This window comes from Myotis daubentonii, chromosome 18, assembly GCF_963259705.1.
Source record: "Myotis daubentonii chromosome 18, mMyoDau2.1, whole genome shotgun sequence".
Lineage (NCBI taxonomy): Eukaryota > Metazoa > Chordata > Mammalia > Chiroptera > Vespertilionidae > Myotis > Myotis daubentonii.
In genome coordinates, this window is record NC_081857.1 from 25436284 (window position 1) to 25456030 (window position 19747).

Below are 19747 nucleotides of genomic sequence, written 5' to 3' on the forward strand. Positions count from 1 at the left end.
ACATAAGAAAAAAAACACCCAAAAACAAACAAACAAAAAACCCACAAAAAAACAAAACCACCAAAAAACGAAATAGCAAGAAAACTTCCCTTAACTGCCATCTCCCTTCGTTTTTTCGATCTTTATCCTTTAGTAAGTTATTTTACATATTCAAAATTAGATTTAACCCTCTGGTACAATGAAATGGCTCTGGGGTAGTTTGCAAGTTACATAAAATAAAACTCAACTCAGTTCAGAGGTAAATATGGTTCTGAGTAAAGAGAGAACAGGTCATTAGAAAGAGCCTTTCTAGACAGGCGCTTTAACCCAACTAAGCCACGGCGCCGAAGTCAGAAAGAGCCTTTCTGCCTCAGTACAGTGTTACTGCACATGCCAAAGCTGCATTTTATACTGGTATCAGAGTTCAGAGAGAATAAAAGGTACCCCTTAGAATGAAAGAAGATGAATCTATTGCTATACCTCTTAGTTTGCTGAGAATATTGGGTAGCTCTTTTGCTATGAAGAGCCATTCAATGAATAAAAACAGGCCCAGTGTTTGCTATTTCTCGGCATTGAAGTACTTGATGATTCAGCTCTCATTGCCAATGCAGTTCCCTTCACAAGGTGAAGATTTGGTAATAATTTTCAGCATTAGCTAAAGTCATTTAGTACACTGTTAAGAGAGGTATCCTCTGTGCACACAACAATATAGCGATTCATTGATGTAGACAGAACACTACTAACTCATATGCTCCCCCATGATGTTAGCTAAGAACTAGGGCAATGTCACAGTGAACCTGGAGAAGAATATGGATAAGTATTCAGAATAACAATATCTCTCCTAGTTAAAATGGGAAAATTGCTTTCGGAAACTTGAATTTCACGAACCCCTTGGCTCTAGTCTAGACCAGTGAAAAGGAGAGAACCAGCAAAGACAATTGTGCTGACGAGGTCCTAGACGACCTGGAGGCACTATTCACAGTATTAACACAGCAAAAGCTATTAGAAATGAGTGAAAAGGTGAGGAACCCACCAAGCACTCATAGTATTTCCATGTCTATTGGACAGTCTCTACTGCATTCAAAGTGTTTGCTGCCAACCCCGGATAGAGTACTGACAAATGCCGCAAAGTTTCTCTTTACAGATATTACTGCACTTCACCTTTACAATTTGGTAATAGTTTAAAAAGCTCTATTTTCTCACATAAAATCTAAGAAAACTAGCAAAGCAATAACTTTCCAGCATACTACTTCTCAAACATAGGATTGACTTAATATTTTTTTGGTAGGCTTAAAAGCTCCAGCTAAAGCAGCATATTCTGTACTTTTCACCTATTTAGTTGTGGCAAGATCTGTCCATTGAAAGCCTTGATTACCAGTTGAAATGTTTCCCAATAGATTTTAGTCTCATTTCAACTCTACTTTTTGTAGGTCACAGAGCCTAGTCGGTCCTTAAGATGAACCTAGGCAAGAGTTTTTACCCTATCATGGTGTCCTGGTCAATGTCTTATAAAGATAAAATACACTCCAAAACAACGTTTAAGGGTAGGCTCTTAACATATGATAGCATTATTACATTCCTATTAAAAGACACATTTCTGTTTTTCTAAAGAGAAAAAATAACCATTCTCTAGTGATACAGTGCAGCTGTATGTGTATGTACAATTCTTAGATTGCTTAAGAATTACCCTTTGCATTTAACATCCTATCATCAAAGAAATGCCACCTTTCCTGTCCCCCTTTCCACATATCACAAAGCATTCTCAGGAAGGGAGCGCACTACTAACACTCACAAATGGCTCACCAGTGCAGGCATGACCAGGCCCTCTTCCAAATCCCTTTAACAATTATCTATGCCTCTGCACCAAGACAATTTCTTAAACCACTATGCATTGAAATACTAATCTTAACATTTTAATGATCATTAAGAGAAGCTAGAGATTTTTCTCCTTTCTATTTGCACTGTAACTTGTAAGCATCTACTTGCCTGCATCCCTTAAAAATCCACCCTCATTCTCTGCATACAAAATCGGGCATCTAAAGCTCTACACACTTGGTAAATTCCTCTTGACTCTCAGTGCTGGAGTAAGAATCTCAGAATTACCAAAAAGGTCTCCTGAAGTTTTAAAAAATCTTAGGAATGATCAAGTAATCAAACCTGATCAAAACTGATGCCTTGATCAATTTATTGCAACATGATTGTGCCTGATGTTTTCTGGTAAATGCCCTGTACTATATTAAAAAGCAAAGCTCTTGGAGTCACCAGCAATTTGCTGATGGTTGGCTTATGAATTACTAGGTTTGCAGACATGAGACATGGATTTAGTGAGGTTCTTCTATTGGACTGAAAATATAAACTATTACTTATATAAGAGGAAATGGAATTGTGGCTGCAATAAGAACCATTGTGTTGAATTTCTTCAATTAGAATGCTGCAGAAAAAATGTGTTTAAAACTTCATATAAAAGTTATCAAATAGGGAGACCTGTGGATTTAAAAATACAATCCAGGCTCATTTCACTGGAAAGGGACATTTCTGATGTATACTATTGCTGTTATGTGAAACTAGGAGCCAAAGAAAGTGGAGGAAACTTTGGTAGTCAGCCTAACACGTTAATTCATCCGGACTAGAGCCATTTCCTAATATCCAAAGATATACAAGCACGGTGGTTTACAAATACCAAGCAGTAAGTTGCAGTAGGCTCTGTACTGTTCCACGTTTGTAAACCCCAAACTTCTCTCTGCTCCCCTCACCTCAACCCAGCACTCCAGCCCCCAAGCTTAGTGGTACCTATTGCAAACACTGCTGTCATTTCACTTTCAGCTGCCTAAAGTGCTTCAGCGGATACTGCCTCCACCATGGCTGTTACCGGAAACATGACCACGCAGCAGATGCCTAGTCAGGGCAAAGATAAGTCTAACCTTTCAAAACAATAAGAAGCACCAGGATTCTTTTTTTTCCCTTGAAATTTGAAGCTGCACATTCTGGCAGAAAGGAAGAAAGGAAATTCCTCATATGGTTGGCTGGTTCCGACGACCAAGGCTCCTGCTGGGTTTCTTAGATCTGGGTGAGTGACAGCCACCAGGATAACATGGACCAAAGGACAATGTTCAAATGTGACTGGTAGATAAATGAGCATCTATCACTGTTTTGTTAAAAAAATTTTTTTCTTATAAAGTTAACAAACCAAGGCTGTTGATCCCTGAATTAGAAAGTTGATTTGCTTGATAATTTCCAAAGTGTGAGGTGGGAAGGAGAGGGGGAAAAGCCTCTAGTGCTTCTGTGTATGTTGCTGATCCTCTAGTTTGGCAACATCTTGGGAGCATCTTCCGATCTAGTGATGTGGCATTTTGTGAATCGAAGTACCAGCCCATGGCCCTGATGCTGGCTGCTTACGGTCCAATGGGGAAGAGGGTCTGCCCCCTCCCCCTCGATGTTTCAATCTGGCCCAGTGGTGGACACAGAGCCCTGGGCAATTTCCCCAGGAGCAACTGTATCTTCTTGTGAAGGTGACTCTTCCTCGACTTGTCCTCGAGATGTGACAGTTGTTTCAGGGGAGATGCTATGAGGCCCCTCCAGGGGGATACAGCCAGGGTGGTTTTTGCGAAAATGCTGATTCAAGATGGCCTGGAAGGGGAAACTTTTGCCACAAACATGGCAGTGAAAGGGTTTGTTGCCTGTGTGCTTGCGGATGTGATACTCCAGCTGATCTTTGCGGGTGTACTTCTTGCCACACATACGACAGACGAACGGTGTGATCCCCATGTGCAGGCGCATGTGCCGGTCCAGGCTCCCCTTCTGGTTGAAAGATTTGGCACAGTAGATGCAGGTGAGACGGGGGTTGTACCGGAACCACCGCTCAGATACTTCTTGCTCTCGAAGATACTCCACATAGCCACTTACTCCCATCATTGCTGATTCTTCTACCTGTGCCAGGTGAGGAAAATAAGCACAAAAGAACATACACTGTGAATAGTAAAATAAATCAAATCTACTTTTACCTCTGTTACTAAGCTTTATGCTGATTTTAGAGATCCAAATAGGAAATTACTACCCACAAGTAAAGTTGTTAACATAACAATTAAAAAAAAAAATGAGGACACTGTATTCCATTACCATAACAGAACAAGAAGTCAAGTTACTTTCTGGCTGACTAACTGCACGCTTTTTATGGAACCCCCAGTAAATGATCTATTGTACAGCAATAGAAGAATCTGGGCCCACTCATACCATCCTCTTGAATTCTAATCTACAATTATATCTAGATAATCAGGTGGGTACTTCGATGGAAATATTCATTTACCTGCATCATCTAAACTCTCACACATGTCATATTAACTCATCTCTCTCTTTTTTTAAAAAATATATTTTATTGATTTTTTAGAGAGAGGGAGAGGCACAGAGAGTTAGAAACATCGATGTGAGAGAAACATCTATCAGCTGCCTCCTGCATACCCCCTACTGGGGATGTGCCTGAAACCAAGGTACATGCCCTTGACCGGGATGGAACCTGGGACCTTTCAGTCCGCAGGCCGACACTCTATCCACTGAGCCAAACCAGTTAGAGCTTACTCATCTCTTTTTTTTTTTTTTTTAAATAGAGGAAGGGAGAGAGATAGAGAGTTAGAAACATCGATGCGAGAGAAACATTGATCAGCTGCCTCCTGCACATCTCCCACTGGGGATGTGCCTGCAACCAAAGTACATGCCCTTGACCGGAATCGAACCTGGGACCCTTGAGTCTGCAGGCCGATGCTCTATCCACTGAGTCAAACCGGTTTAGGCTTAACTCATCTCTTAATATCATCTCCAAACAATATTATCTATTTTCTATTTCTTTATAGTCTGCACCTTCTGCTTTAGTTGGGTAAACATCCTTGTAGAATTCCCAATTATTATCCCTATTATATCTACATATGCAGTAAGTTACCTCTTTCTAACCACTTCATTAAATACTGCACTTAAATTCACCACTTTCTTTAAGTGGTTATTGATTCCAGTAACTGCCTTTTAAGCACTCTATTCCCACAACACTGTTAATGAGGTCTATATAGTCTCATCTATATCTGTTTTGTGTATGTGTTAGTCTGCCTTATGCCCCCATTAAGTTATAAGGTCTGTCTCGTATTTATTTGCATCCTAGTTACCTTCACATAGTCATCATGTTCTTTTCAAAGATGAGAGAAAAAGGGCCCTAATACTAAGAATAAGCTTTCCCTCCAAGCTCCTAATATTTTCTCTAACACCTTATTAAAACTAAAAAAAATTCTTATAATAGTTACAATTCCTTTTCTGGTACTGAAAAACTGGCATGGTAACATGCAAGTAAATGTAGTTTCTAACAATGTCTTGCTGCTGTTATTATAATATATACACACTAAATGTCCAATGTTTAAGTAAAAACTAAACAAGATACTACCAGTATAATGCAGAAGCTAAAAAAATTAGCTATGCAATCTTAGTCCACCAGTGTTTTCTTTCAAAGGACAAAAGTGTTTATAACGTATTAAGTTCTACTTGGTGAGTTCTACTGTCCTTTTACAAATAAATCTTCAATGCTAGAGACCTGTGAGGAAAAACAAACAAACAATAATATCAACCAACTACTTATGCTACTTGCTAAGGAGAATTGCAAAGAAAATAGAAGACATAATTCCTATCTTCTCTAAAACATTTTAGTCTAACAAAAGATTCAGGAAGAAAATAAATGAAAAGATGTAAGCATATAAAAATGCAAAAGCAGCTGTGTACAAATATTTTCTATTACATAAAGTAGTAATTATGTAGTGTTATACCCACCACACATGTACAGAATCAGGCTCTCCATCTCAGGTCCTGCATTTCCTGCATGTACTTTTCAGGGGTTACTTTTTTATTTCTACTCTCAGGACTAAAGACTGGTTCAGAAAAGAGTTCCACAATCTCATCTTTTCTATTTCCCAAACTCTGCGAACTCCAAAAGTGCATTTCCTGCATGCTTGCAAACAGGAATAAAGAAAAAAGTAATCAAGGAGAATATTTCTTTAACAGGGTCCCTGTTCCCTCTCCTACATCTTTCCTGTCGGATTCACACACAGTGGCAATTGCTTCAGCCATCACAACTACATACCTGGGAGCTGGGCTGCTTAGGCTCATCCATTCTCCCAGGAGACTCACTTCGGGCTCTGTGTCTCTCCGTCAAGGGGACAACACTGCCGGAGGGGCTAAATCTGTCGGAAGAGGAGCAAAGGGGGACTAACAGAAGAGCAGTGTCAAGGAACTTAAAAAATGCTGATGTTTATCCTCTTTATCCCATGGCTGAGAGAAGGGGAACAAACTGAACAACAGATGACTAAGAAATTCAGGGAGTCAATAATAGGATCTGATTTGAAATAAGACAAGAAAGGTTTTTTGTTTTCTTTTTAAGAAAGGTTTGCCGTAGTAAATTTAAGAAATACAGAATTACATATGAGATAGACCATATGACCTGGGGAAGCTAAAGCTAAATATAAGTTCTATCCTTATGTAAGTATTGGGAACCATAAAAGAATAAATTAAAACTGGGTTTATAATTTTTTCTTCTATGTAACGATTAGGTTTTTGGTTGTTCCTTCCTTTAGGCCCTAACATAACTTGTTATATATTTCAGACTTTTGATATAGTAGATCATGGAGATTCAGTCTTTGCATTAAGCTATTACTTCTGATACAGTACTAACATGGGGGGGGGGTGTGGCAATATGTATTGTGTTCAAGAATATTTTAACTGTTAAGAACACAAAAAGGAAAATAGCCAAATCAAGACTACCTGAACTGGATACAGTATATACTTTAGAAATCTGTAACACATATGTCTCTCAAGACCAGGTATCAACCAACCGTTACAACTTTTTAAATTTTCATTGTCCATGCAGTCAATTTTAATTTATTTTTAAAAGGGGAAAAAGAACATATATGATCAATCTAAGTTGATAATATTTTCTTTCTTTTTTTATTTATTTTTTAAGTATATTTTATTTATTTTTTTATAGAGAGGCAGGGAGAGGGATAGAGAGTTAGAAACATCCATGAGAGAGAAACATCGATCAGCTGCCTCCTGCACACGCCCCACTGGGATGTACCAGCAACCAAGGTTCATGCCCTTGACTGGAATCGAACCTGGGACCCTTGAGTCTGCAGGCCGACGCTCTATCCACTGAGCCAAACCAGTCAGGGCAATACTTTCTTCTTTTTAAAAAAATGTGTTTTTTTTAATTGATTTTTAGAGAGAGGGAGGAAGACAGAGAGGGAGAGAGAAAGATGAGAGAGAACCATCTATGGGCTGCCTCCTATACGCCCTCTACAGAGGATCAAGCCCACAACCCAAGCATATGCTCTGACAAGGAACTGAACTTGCAACCTCTCAGTGCATGGGAAGTGCCCAACCAATAGAATAGAGCCACACCAGCCAGGACAATACTTTCAACTGAAACTATCTTTAAATTTACTTAAATTAAAACTATTGCTATCTCCACCAAAAAGAAATGCTCTAATTACCATTAGAAAGAGAAATGGGAGCCATGGGACCTAGTAGCACTGGTGAAAAAACAGACTCTTGGACCTGTGATAGCAGTCACCAATGAAAGACAAAAGGAAGACATCAAATGACAAGTGAAGAAAGGAATAAAAACCATGTCCAAAGCTTTTCTTTGGAATAACTGTATTGTGATTACACTAATTTAAAAAGAACAATTACTGCTGGTACCATACCCCTTCTAACTTGATAGGTGGGAAGCAAAGAAAAGTAAACAGCACTACAAAGGCAAGTAAAACTCCCCTGAGACCACCTACCTGGGTGATAACATAAGGAAGAAGGGCAAACCTGCCAGGTTCCCAGCTGATGACCAGCCCTCTACCTGGAATTCCAAGAAAGCCTTGCTAATTACTGATATAGTGTAGCTGTGGATGCTATTCTGATTCATGGAAGTGTCTAATTTTACCATAGTTCTCGTAACACTGATTTCTTCAGGACTAGGAACTTCCTGCTTTATTTTTATTTTTTAAAAATATTTTTATTGATGTTTAGAGAGAGAGGAAGGGAGAGGGAGAGAAACATCAATGAAAGAGAAACATCAATTGGCTACCTCCTGCACACCACCTACTGGGGATTGAGCCTGTAAGCCAGGCATGTGCCCTGACCGGAATCAAACCAGTGACCTTTGGTGCATGGGATGACGCTCAACCAACTGAGCCACACTGGCCAGGGCAAGGAGCTTCCTGCTTTAAAAAAATAAGAATGCAAGTCTTTTGGCACACCTCCATTTTCCCCAACATCAACTTATTTCGGCTAAGAGCATCAAGGAAGGAAGACGCTCTCCGTACCACACAGGGGGCTCGCTTTAGTTATGTCTGTACAACAGCTGTTAGATGGGCAAACAAAACAAAACTTACCTGTCAATCTCACTGCTTGTTGGCCGAGTCACCTTGGCTCCTGAAGATCCTAAAGTGTAATTTTCCTGTGCCATGGGACCATGGCCCGTGGTGTCAATCACCATGGCTGTGACTTCCTCAGCACTGCTCCCATCTTCTCCAGAGGGCTGATTCTCAGGCCCCAGCCACTCCTCTAGATTTTCCGTTTTGATGTGTACTGCCCCAAGAACCCTCACGTCATCATCACTCCGTGCCCCTCGGTCTGCTACTCCTGTCTCTACGTACCACTGTCCTGCTCGGTTGATCCGAAGAATAGGCTCCCGGCTCTCTACATCAGAACTCTGTTCAATGATCTGAGGGCTGGTGGACTCCTCGGGAGGACTGAGCTCCCTGATGTCCAGCACAGCACTAACCTGACCTCTCCGACTTCCCTTTGGGGCATTTTGCCGTGGGCTAAGGGAGCGGTTTAGAGTTGGTGTAACCCTGTGAGACTCCGGAGGTCTCTCTGGATGCTTTGTCCTCGTTTGACTTAATTCTGCTTCGACCTCAGCCACATTAATTTTGAAATGAATGCCCTCTAGGATCTGTGTGCATTTGTCTATAATATGCTGCATTTGCAGAAAACTGGCAGCTGTCAGGTAGCTGATGATATCTGCCAGCTGCAGGCATATCCGCCCTGTGTAACAGAAAGAAAGGAGCTGTTCAAAAACAGTGGGGTTCTTGATGACCGAAATGGAGACAGTACTCATCTCGTTCAAGGACATGTGATCCCGGAAATAGGGAGAGCTGGCGGCCAGTACCACTTTGTGAGCCCGAAAAGCTTGTCCTTGCACGTTGACCACGATATCGCAGAGCCGGCCCTGCATGCGCAGCTGGTTTAGGTGGCTCAGGACGGAGTTGCTGAAGTCAGGGATCTCCAGTTGTATGTTACCACCCTTCTCCATGGTGGGGCCTGAGGGTGTAGGCAGGCATTCAACCCTACGAAAGAGGAAACCGGATTCTCATGAACAATTAGAATTGTATGCCCCTCATGCTTTCCAGTTCAAATGTGTTTAAAAACATCATTTGGCAAAATTTCAAAATCTCCCAGTAAAAAGAGACACCTGCCTTATGTTTAGATCTGGAATAGAAAAACCAACAGGCTTTTTCAGTCTAGGTTTCACAGCAAGACACCATTAAACCCCAAAAAAGTGATTGTTAGCCCTAGCAGGTTTGGCTCAGTGGATAGAGCATAAGCCTGAGGACTGAAGGGTCCCGGGTTTGATTCTGGTCAAGGGCACATGTGGGGTTGTGGGCTTGATCCCCAGTAGGGGGCGTGCAGGAGTCAGCCGATCAATGATTCTCTCTCATGATTGATATTTCTATCTCCCACTCCCTCTCCCTCTCTGAAATCAATACAAATATATTAAAAACACACACACACAAAAGTGGTTGTTAGATTTCTAAAAATTCAAGCTATACCCATACTTTCCTTACTAATAAGCTATGCAACATCAAAACAGAGTTCAACAGAACAGAGAGGGGGAAAGCAGTTGTGAGTTTTTTATTTTTTAAGCATTAATCATAAGGTATTTGCACTGAATATAAAATCCTATGACAACTTTTCCTTGGAGGAAATAAGTTTTTGAATAAATGTGATTATGCACAGATAGGTCGATTAGATATGCCTCTTCTTAATATTTTACTACTTGGGTGAGTTTATTATTTTACAAAGTCACTACTATCCCACAGGAATGCAAGCCATTATTTTTAAGGATGCGCCGGAGACCCCACAAAAAGGGTTGAGGCTTAGCACTCGAGGCAAAGTCTAGGTTAGGAAAGGTGCCACAGGACTCAACTGAGATGAGGCGACTTGACGTTCACTCTCAGAATTAGGAAAAGGTAGGTATACCTGCCCCTATCTAAATAATCTAATTTCAAAGCTGGAAATTTCAGGGTGGGGATGGTACTTTGATTCTGACATTTAGTTCCCCAAAGCTGGTAAAAAAAAAAATAGAGCATTTACCAAGTATGGCCAGTATTTTTACATTAAAAGGTTTTAAAAACACTAAGCCTATAATCGCATCCAACAGCTTTCCATGGTTGGGAGTAGTTTTATATAAACCCCACTGGGAAGACACTAAGTGGAGCCCAATGTGTTTCCATTTATCTGTAAAGTTAGGACATTACGTAGTTAGCGAAGACCTGAAACTTCAGGAATTTATCTGACAAGCTCACAGGACTGCCCGGCATTCACAACACACCGGTCAGTTAAACAGGGAAGTGCATACACTGTTTTCAAGAACCAACTGTAGCCAATCTGACCTTTTTCCAAAGCGTTTTTGTTTGTTTGACAACTTTTAATCCAATAAGAGCCTCTGTCGATGCCATCCTGAATTCAGACGTGTGTGTTTTGGAGCCTACACCAGCGCCTTTTTGTTTGCTCTTCCCGGCAATGCCCCAGTGGAGGAGGCCCCTGCAGCAAGGTCTTGCACTACCGCCGGCGCTGGAGGAGTGGGAGCTGTAAGAGGAGAATCGGGAACGCCGTCCGGTGGGCCACTCCGGTCCTTGAGTGGCTTCCGTCGGGGTGAGGAAGCGCGGGGAGCGGGGCACTGACTGAGCCGCGCAATGTCACCGAGGAGCAGGGGCAGCGGGGGGAGCCGGGCGCGCGGCCTGGGAGCGGGCCATCAGGTGCGGGGTACAGAGCGGGAAGGGGGCGGCGCCCCGGGACCCGGTCCAGGCGGTAGGTGTGGGCGGGCGGGGAGCTGCTCAGCGGTGGGTGTGTGTGTCTGGGTGTGGCGGGTGGGGGTGGGGGAGGGGGCCGCCCATCCCGGGGTCCTGAGGGAGGGACTCGGCGAGGGGGCGGGTCCGGCAGCCCAGCCCGGCCCGGGGCCAAGGGGGTGGCAGGTCTCGGGTGCCTTAGGGTGGGAGTGGAGGGAAGTGGCTGAGCGCCCCAGGAGCAGGCAGGCGGGAGAGATCGGGCGGGGCGGCCCCAGGGCAGGGCAGCGGGACGGGCGTGCGGGCCCCGGCCCAGTCAAGGAGCAGCACCTACCTCCGGGGGTGGAAATGGGCAGGAATGGGCCGGAACACCGTCCCGGAAGTGAAAACCCCCGCCCCCTCCCCTGGCGCGGGCGACGTGCCGGAAGGAAATCACTCACCCTTCCACCGTCCCCTTTCCCCCTCCCCCAGCGCTTTCCGTCCCCGCGCCCCCTCCCCGCTCCTGTCTTCCTCCTCAGTCGGTTTGGAGGGTGGGAGCTTAGCGTCACGCTGGCCATCGTGACCCCGCCCACAAGTCGAGGGGGTGGGCCAAGGGCGGGCAGAGAGGCCGGGACGAAGGTGTGGCTGGAGGAGGAGACTAAGGGAGGAGTGGGGGAGGAGCTAGAGCCGACGCAGGCGGGGAAAGTGCGTCATGACGTCATGGAACGACATCCTTATATACAGGCGCCTGGACGCCATCTCGGTCTTTCGAGGATGGAAGTCACCTACTGGTACGTGTGTATGTTCTTCGCTCATGCTAAGTGGGTTCTTGGCTCAAGGCCTCCAGGTCATGGCAACTAAAGTCGCCCTAAACGCGCTGACTTTTATGGGCTAGTTGCAAGCCTTTGCAGGAACCACAGGATGAGGATTGTAGAGGATTGCGTGTTGGGTGCGGGCACGACGTAAACTCAACACTCGGTTGTAGGGCCCAACTGCGGAAATACCTCGGCTCGCGTGCCCTGCCTCTGATGAAGCTTATGTTGGTAGGGACATCTGAGACTGTTGATGAATGCCAACAGCTCTGATGGCGGCGCATGCCGAGTCACCGTAAATAACCTCGGCCTGAGCCACTTCCTCCAGGGAGGCGGGTATTGGGGTAGCCCACGTGGTTCTCTGAATGGCTGCATTCCGCATTGCAGCATTATTGCCGTCAGTGGTTCTTAAACTTAGCTGTATAGTGCTCTCGTTGTAATACGTCTAGTGCACTGAAATTGTGGGTGATGTAAACCACTTGCATAATTTAGAACAAAGTGAACAAAAACTAATGTTTTCCCTAGGAATAATGCTCGGCACGAGTGCAACGTGACATCTGATGGACAGGTAAGAATCGGGTAAATACGGTGGGAAGGATGAAATTTGCCTAAATGTGGTCTTTGTTAAGCCTGTGATGGTTTAAGAGTAGTGGACAGAAAGAATTTCTGACAAATCCTATTCTGAGGCTTCAGTATTCGTGACATGAATGTTTAACGTGGCTGTGTAGTATGCTTCATTGGGATTTCTTTGTCTGTTTTCTAGTTCTATGCCAAAGGAATGAGAACCGCTGCTGGGGTAAGTGAACCGAGAGATTTTTCGGGCAGGGAAGTTAGGTTAAAGGTTCACTCCATGTGCTACAATGATGACATTTTATTTGCTACTCTCGACTGTAAGAATGACGAGAAGTATTACCACCATTATCCTAACTGAGGCACACAAAACGGTGATTTAGAGAAAATAAAGATTGCACCAAAGTTGACCTGAAACTCTTCCTTCTCAGGTCTTAAGGTACAAGCATCACTCTCTTGCCATGGGCAGACAGGTGAGAACGTTTTTATATATCAATCTTTATTTACCCATGACTTTTCTAAGGGATCACACATTGCCAAATTGGTGCTGATCCTCAGGGCTTTCCTCCCGTTTTCAAACGTGAACGCCTGCACTAATATTTAATGTTGGGGGACACCTAAAGAAACGGATACTGTGATGCTTGCATAGTTCAGCAGATTGAATTCTGAAGAGATGTACCACTTGTCTGATGTATCTGCTATAAAACCTTTGCTGGTAATAGCATAAGCAAAGTGCCACTACTAATTTGCTTTTCCTTTTGTGTAGACACTAAAAAGGACTAACTGGAAGTTGAAATGGTAAGTAAAATTATAATTATAACTTCACGTTGGTAACTGGACAAGGACAACAATGCCACCAGTGGCTTCTGAGGGTTTCCTTCTAATGCACAGGAAGCATTCATCAGGAAGTGCTTGAAAGGTGTGCGTGTATTAAATATCCGGTCCTTGTCCTGTCACCATTACTAAGATGTCTGGATATGTAAAAGCCTGTATGATGATAAGCAAATACTGACTGAATGTGAAGGTCTTAATTAGCTCTATCTGATTTCAGGCATTTTTTAGATGGGTAAGGAGAAAATTCATCTTCGGCTATTGGAAAACCACTCTTTTTTTTCTTAGGTGGACTTAGTCTCTTGACATGTCTGGACTGGCTTGATTTACTTCTTGTAAGTATTAATTGTAAAAAAAATTCTAATTGACTCAAAACTGAGAATGTGATAAAATACACTGCATAACTACCAAGCTCCTAATGCTTATGTTGTGTGTTTGATTAGTTGAGTGCATGTTGCGCATGCTTTGAACGGGGTTTTTGTAATGATGTTGATCAAATGTCTGACCTGAAATTAGCATGTAGACAAATCTAACACTGAAGAACCCTGTGACATATAACAATAAGCAAAGAATTTAATGATATTTAACATTAATAAAAATGTTCTATTTCCCTTCTAGCTGTTGGATACACATTTTTATCAATGGATGGCGTGCTTGGGGTAAGACATGAGAACAGATTTTGGCTTCTGGTACAGATTTGTATTGCTAAAATATGCTTGTCTTAGTGATTGCTGACAGTGTTTTCTGGTGTGCAAAGACATTGATTTGGGAAATATAGTCTAAATAAATACTTTTTTTCAGATGCAGGTTTTGGAGACATTTAAAATAAAGGTATGCATTTTATTAATCTCAAATAGTTACTAAGTAAGGTGCTGTTAGTGATGATTTAAAAAAAAACAGATGGGAATCTCTCTGAAAAAGAATGAAGATTTTATTTTATAACTGAAACAGTACCTGGAACATTATATAAATTTTGCTATTATTGCCTGTTACTAAATTTGAAAATACTTCTGCAGGTGTGAGAAGTTGGGTTGGCTACAAGTCCAGGAGTAAAGAGTTTTAGCAGAGGTATGTATGGTAGTTTCGATTTTGGTTTCTTTCTATTTTTAGTGGTTTAAAGCCGATACAATGATGATAACATAGTTCAGCAGACTAATAGTGATGAGCAATATTGTCTTTCGCTCCTATCTGATGTATCTGGCTACAACAATCATAACCTCAAAAAGGGAATTGGCCATGTTCCCACAAAACATTCTGGGAACGTGCTACACCAAACATTCTATGCGGTAATGGAGGATTAATAACACATTTGGAGAAGTGCAGGTTAATAACACTTGGTGAACAAATTTTTATGGCATATAAATCTGTAGATGATACCTGAATTATTTAGCTGTCATATTTTAATTCATTAAATTTAATTTTGTACTGAGATTCACAGCAAAACTGAAGTACAGTTCCCATATACCTTGTAATTGCACACCTCATGATCAACATCCAGCCACCAGAATTAGCCTTTTGTTAAGCTTACGGACTTAACACAAGTACACACAATTGCCACCCAAAGTCCATAGTTCACATTAGGGTTCATTCGTGGTGGAACATTCACCATTGAGCTATACAGAAGGTGCTCACTGACCTAAATGTTTTTTCCAGAAGTTAAAAATGTTGGTAGGGTATATTTCTAATTTCCTTTTTTTTCAGTCTTCAGACAGGCAGACCTGAAACCGTGGAGATTTCCAGGTAATATATGATACTTGTTATGTATGATAAGTTAGAATGTAACCAGTGATGTAGTGATTCTGCCAAATGAAATAGGATGATATCACTCATAAAACCGTTCCATTTTTATTCTGAGGTTACGTTACTGACAAACATCACACAAGTTCTTTTTACCATGATTAATGTGCATTCTTTGCTTTCAGGCATTTATGGTAGCGGTCATGGCAACTGGCTGACCTTTGAGAGGTAAGTCTTGTAAATATCAGTCCTGTGGTTTTATTCCAGAATACATGATGATCTCAACCTAACTTGAACTCTCTCACTGATTACTTGATGATGAAAGAAGATCTGATATTCTGTATACTGTACTTCAAATACCATTAGAATTGAAGTATGGAAATTGACTAAAAGTGGCTATTTTATTGCAGGCAGCTGGATGGATACTCATGGGATAGAAGATCAACTTTGAATTTTAATAAATTTTTATAAACCATCTGATCAAGTCTGCTTATTTCATCTTAATGGGATGAAGGAAAATAGGACATTTTTGTGAGTAAGACCCCATGGCAGCATACTGCCAACTCACCTTTTCATGTGTACTTCATAGATTCATAGGATGTCTTCGTCTTTGAAAGTGCAGTTTATGCTGAGAAATAAACTATAGACCTTCAGTGTTCCCCTTACTGCCCAAAATGGGCAGGTGAGCCATTGAAACATGAGCTTACACAGATAAAATTGCAAAGAAAAGCAGGTGATCTTAATGTAGAGAGTGCTGAAGCTAGAAACCTCCATTGGCTGTAAACACCTTGGTGCTTGGTCTCTGGCTAAAATTGATGAGAGTCCCCCTGACTGGCTGTCTCAGGGATGAATCCCTCAACAGGAAAGAGCCTAGAAAGAACAAGGGGGGGTGTTGAAAAATTTTGAGGTTGGCACTGTGGTTATAGCAATGTCCTTTATCTTTAGAAGATCAATTAATTTTTGCAAATAAAATGTTGGAAGCATACATTAGGGCAAGTGAGAATATTAGTTATCCAGTGGGTTGCCAGTGAATTTCTCTAAGAAACCATTAACTGGCTTCTTGCAGCTTTGAAAATCCTAGTCAATACCTGCCAATCAAATTCCAGCTCACTTTTGAGCTGTGATTTCACATTTTCTCCAAGTAGGCGCTGTTTTGAGTTCTAACACTTCCAGGGTATGAGGAAATATTTCAAGTTAGCGCTAGCTGCATTTAGACCCCTACTTTGAAGTTCCTTTGGACCAGTGGTTCTCAACCTTCCTAATGCCGTGACCCTTTAATACAGTTCCTCATGTTGTGGGGACCCCCGATTTCATTGCTACAAATTGAACATAATTAAAGCATAGTGATAAATCACAAAAACAATATGTAATTATATGTTTTCCAATGGTCTTAGGTGACCCCTGTAAAAGGGTCATTTGACCCCCAAAGGGGTCGCGACCTACAGGTTGAGAACCGCTGCTTTAGGCTTAATGCTTGTTCTGCAGGAAAATTTAAATATTCATATTCATTTCCGTTCCTGGTTCCTACTCAAATGTCCTGCCACAAGGCCCTGAGACATCCTGAAAATGGACCATCCACACCAGCACTACCTCTTAAATTATGCACTTGTGCATGTTTTCACCTAATAAGATGTTACTCCATGAGAGGGATTTGGTCTGTTGTATTGCAGTATTTCCCAAGCTTTTATCAGTAGGTGGTTATATTTATTGAATGAAGAGTGATCAGATGAAGTCTTTGAGAAGTTTTAGTGACTTGAGTGCCAAAAGGCTGACGATAAAATACCCTGGTCTCGAAATGGGGAATAAGTCTGAGCTAAAGCAAAATCCAGCATGAAGAAGGTCCATGGCCTGGATGGCTGCAGTTAGTCAACTGGCTGGGGGAAGATTGCCCACAGAGTGGTTGGTTAATTGAAGCAGTGAACTTGAAGTATATGAACTACAACCATTAGTCCTGTCATGTTAATAAGCTTGGGTGATGAAAGAAACGACTTTTTTGGACAATGAACTATATGCTGTTTAAGATAGCCCACAGAGTGCTTAATGAAGCATTGAGTCTCAAGTATATGAGAAAAATAACTTGAACAATTACTATATTGTTTTCATCCTTTTGATGACAGCAGATTAGGAATTGTCTTCATTTTTTACAGATAGAGAATCAAGTTAACAGGCCACAAGGGTAACAGTCAATATACGGCAACATGTTTGTAGTGAACAGAAGGCACTGAAGGATCTCCCGGTGTGGGAAAGGGCCAAAACCCCACTAGAAAGACTAGGCAGGAAAGACTAGTTTTGGTTTGAAAGTCCCAGTGGTGTACTCAAAGGGAAAGTTGGGGAGACAAACCTTGTATCCAAAAGTGGGACTAGGTTGGTTTAAAAAGTGTGACCTTTGGCCGAACTGGTTTGGCTCAGTGGATAGAGTGTCAGCCTATGGACTGAAGGGTTCGATTCCGGTCAAGGGCATGTACCTTGGTTGCGGGCACATCCCCAGTAGGGGGCGTGCAGGAGGCAGCTGATCGATGTTTCTAGCTCTCTATCCCTCTCCCTTCTCTCTAAAAACTCAATAAAATATATTAAAAAAAGTGTGACCTTTGGTGAACACCAGTGGGAAGTTGGACTATTATGTGCCCTCATTCCAGAAACATGTAACTAACCTGTCACATCATGGGGAGGTGTGGGAGGTGCTATTACAGCACTGGTAACTAGTATGAATCCCTGGTTCCCAGTTTTATACTTCCAATATCATTGATTTGGGCCCCTGAAAAAGTTACACCCATTTACTAATGGATATCTTGTAATTTGAGGAAAAGATCACATTGACCCTGACCTCAACCCCATCACAGCCAACCATGGGGAATTTGAGTATGTTTCACTGCATACCCTGCCAAAAAAAAATGTCTCATGTAGTTAAATTCAGGCTGAAAGGCTGGGTTCCATAATTCAAAACCAGTGGTTTGTTCTTAAAAACTTATCACAGCTTTTAAGGAAATCTTATTAAAGGAATTCTCAAGCTCCTTAACATCTCGGGGCTTAAATGGTAAATTATGTTTATTCCAGACAAAAAGCTAGAGGAAGTGGTGTACTGTGCTGTACAAATGAGAAAGCTGAGACTCTGGTTTACCCCAGGCATTGAAAGGTCAAGGCTAAGAAGCCAGCATAGCAACAAGCTGCCAGCATTTGAGGGGTCTGCTGTAAGGCCTTCCCTATTGGTAAGGCTGGTCCTTCTCTGCATGACCTCACAGTTGACTGAATCATATCAATATGATCTGTTTATCTCCTTTACTAAAACCTCTAGGACTGGTTCCCAACCTTATTTTTGGCCATTCCCCACCTAAGCATCTCTTAAATCCTGATCTGCCCCCCCCCCCCATATAATCCATATTCAAAAAGTGAGCTGTTCACATGGAGGAAGCCTTAAAGGCCATTAACTTGGTCTAAACAAGCTTCCAAAGAACATGGCATCCATGAAAGAAAAGAAAACGAAAGGCTAGTTGAAGTACTGAGGAAAAAATCACAAATTGTTGAAAAAAATATGAAGTGATAGGAAAAAGTAGCAAAGTTTCAAAACATAAGAACTGAAATGCATAAGTATGTCATGATATATATTTATATATTGTATATGAGGCCCTTGACAATAAGAAATGAAAAAACTCACTGTTAACTCGTTCTCAAATTGCCCTCCTTAATCATCAGATTTGCCCCCCTGTGGGATGTGTGCCCCACGTTGGGAACACCTGCTCTAGGAAAACCATGATTTACTCATTTTCATGCCCCCTCAGCTCAGCCCAGAGGTCCGCATGTATTAGTTACTCATTTAATCATTTGATCCGACGTGTTTACTGAATATCTAACCAGGCGGTGTTTTAGGTGCTGGGAATAGGTAATTGCAGAGACAACATGAAAATAAATCTGCCCTCTTTTTTTTTTTTTTTTAAAGAGTAAGGAAGCAGGAGGCCTGGACCTCTCACAACGCTGCGTTATTTTTTTTTTTTAATATATTTTATTGATTTTTTACAGAGAGGAAGGGAGCGGGATAGAGAGCTAGAAACATTGATGAGAGAGAAACATTGATCAGCTGCCTCCTGCACACCCCCGACTGAGGAAGTGCCCGCAACCAAGGTACATGCCCTTGACTGGAATCGAACCTGGGACCCTTGAGTCCGCAGGCCGACGCTCTATCCACTGAGCCAAACCAGTCAGGGCAAATCTGCCCTCTTGGAGCTTACATTCTAGTGTGGCAAACTAAAATGTGATTAATGCGACAGGGGAAAAGCAGGGAAAGGGGCAGAGGGTGCTGGTGGGGAATGGGCTCATCCTTTTGAGTGTGGTTGTCCAGGAAGTCTTCACTGAGGAGCACTTAAGCAGACAGGATTAGGGAGTGAACAAAGCAAATAACATCTGGAGGAGAGTTGCTCGGGGCAGCTAGGGCAAAGGCCTGCGCTGGGCTCATGCCTGGAACAGGAAAAGCAAGGATGCCAGTGAGTGGAGCAGAGTGTGGTCAGGTGGTAAGAGGCTCTCAGGGCTTTGGTGCGCATATAAAGACTGGCTTTCCTCTGAGATAGGAAACCACTTATCGAAGGGTTTTGAGCAGGAGTGGCATCATCTGACCTTCCCCAACAGTTGTTTACCTTGTTTTTAAAATTTGCAACATAGAATAAATCTAAATTGGGTAGGAGGTTAGGGATTGGATTTGAAATAAATTTGGCTTCCAATTTACAATTAGTTTGGTTTGCAAAGTCCTGTTTGTGTTGTTTCCAA

The 19747-nt window shown here is 42.2% G+C and overlaps 1 protein-coding gene, 2 long non-coding RNA genes and 10 other non-coding genes across 14 annotated transcripts in view; 12 read left to right on the plus strand and 1 right to left on the minus strand.

Annotated features, from left to right (window-relative positions):
* Positions 1–13209, plus strand: part of LOC132220948 (uncharacterized) — a 34300-nt gene extending 21091 nt beyond the window's left edge. The window contains exons 2-5 of the long non-coding RNA XR_009449896.1: positions 12380–12422; positions 12618–12650; positions 12856–12897; positions 13191–13209. This is a non-coding gene — a long non-coding RNA (uncharacterized LOC132220948). The remainder of the gene's footprint in view (positions 1–12379; positions 12423–12617; positions 12651–12855; positions 12898–13190) is intronic.
* ZBTB37 (zinc finger and BTB domain containing 37) lies at positions 338–11505 on the minus strand. Of its 2 annotated transcripts, XM_059674703.1 has the most exons (5): positions 11398–11505; positions 10671–10866; positions 8388–9344; positions 6089–6188; positions 338–3906 (listed from the first exon to the last, which is right to left on the minus strand). In XM_059674703.1, the coding sequence occupies exons 3-5, from the start codon at positions 9308–9310 to the stop codon at positions 3418–3420; spliced, it is 1512 nt and encodes a 503-aa protein (XP_059530686.1). In that variant the 5' UTR covers positions 9311–9344; positions 10671–10866; positions 11398–11505; the 3' UTR covers positions 338–3417. The 2 variants fall into 2 exon arrangements, with proteins under 2 accessions (XP_059530686.1, XP_059530685.1); XM_059674702.1 differs by having other exon boundaries at positions 10671–11490.
* On the plus strand, positions 12057–12136 carry LOC132221433 (small nucleolar RNA SNORD74). The gene has a single exon (XR_009449983.1). It is a non-coding gene; the product is annotated as a small nucleolar RNA SNORD74 (small nucleolar RNA).
* On the plus strand, positions 12482–12543 carry LOC132221462 (small nucleolar RNA SNORD75). The gene has a single exon (XR_009450004.1). It is a non-coding gene; the product is annotated as a small nucleolar RNA SNORD75 (small nucleolar RNA).
* On the plus strand, positions 12708–12789 carry LOC132221424 (small nucleolar RNA SNORD24). The gene has a single exon (XR_009449976.1). It is a non-coding gene; the product is annotated as a small nucleolar RNA SNORD24 (small nucleolar RNA).
* LOC132221458 (small nucleolar RNA SNORD77) lies at positions 13054–13121 on the plus strand. The gene has a single exon (XR_009450000.1). It is a non-coding gene; the product is annotated as a small nucleolar RNA SNORD77 (small nucleolar RNA).
* Positions 13210–13228: 19 nt separating the features above from the next.
* LOC132220947 (uncharacterized) lies at positions 13229–18260 on the plus strand. The gene is made up of 9 exons (XR_009449895.1): positions 13229–13442; positions 13544–13590; positions 13874–13914; positions 14057–14086; positions 14272–14323; positions 14968–14995; positions 15178–15220; positions 15403–17369; positions 17573–18260. It is a non-coding gene; the product is annotated as an uncharacterized LOC132220947 (long non-coding RNA).
* Positions 13411–13471, plus strand: LOC132221435 (small nucleolar RNA SNORD44). The gene has a single exon (XR_009449985.1). It is a non-coding gene; the product is annotated as a small nucleolar RNA SNORD44 (small nucleolar RNA).
* On the plus strand, positions 13734–13798 carry LOC132221459 (small nucleolar RNA SNORD78). Its single transcript, XR_009450001.1, has one exon. It is a non-coding gene; the product is annotated as a small nucleolar RNA SNORD78 (small nucleolar RNA).
* LOC132221426 (small nucleolar RNA SNORD79) lies at positions 14126–14208 on the plus strand. Its single transcript, XR_009449978.1, has one exon. It is a non-coding gene; the product is annotated as a small nucleolar RNA SNORD79 (small nucleolar RNA).
* LOC132221436 (small nucleolar RNA snR60/Z15/Z230/Z193/J17) lies at positions 14376–14455 on the plus strand. The gene has a single exon (XR_009449986.1). It is a non-coding gene; the product is annotated as a small nucleolar RNA snR60/Z15/Z230/Z193/J17 (small nucleolar RNA).
* Positions 15036–15113, plus strand: LOC132221432 (small nucleolar RNA SNORD47). Its single transcript, XR_009449982.1, has one exon. It is a non-coding gene; the product is annotated as a small nucleolar RNA SNORD47 (small nucleolar RNA).
* On the plus strand, positions 15257–15333 carry LOC132221425 (small nucleolar RNA SNORD81). Its single transcript, XR_009449977.1, has one exon. It is a non-coding gene; the product is annotated as a small nucleolar RNA SNORD81 (small nucleolar RNA).
* Positions 18261–19747: the final 1487 nt, after the last annotated feature.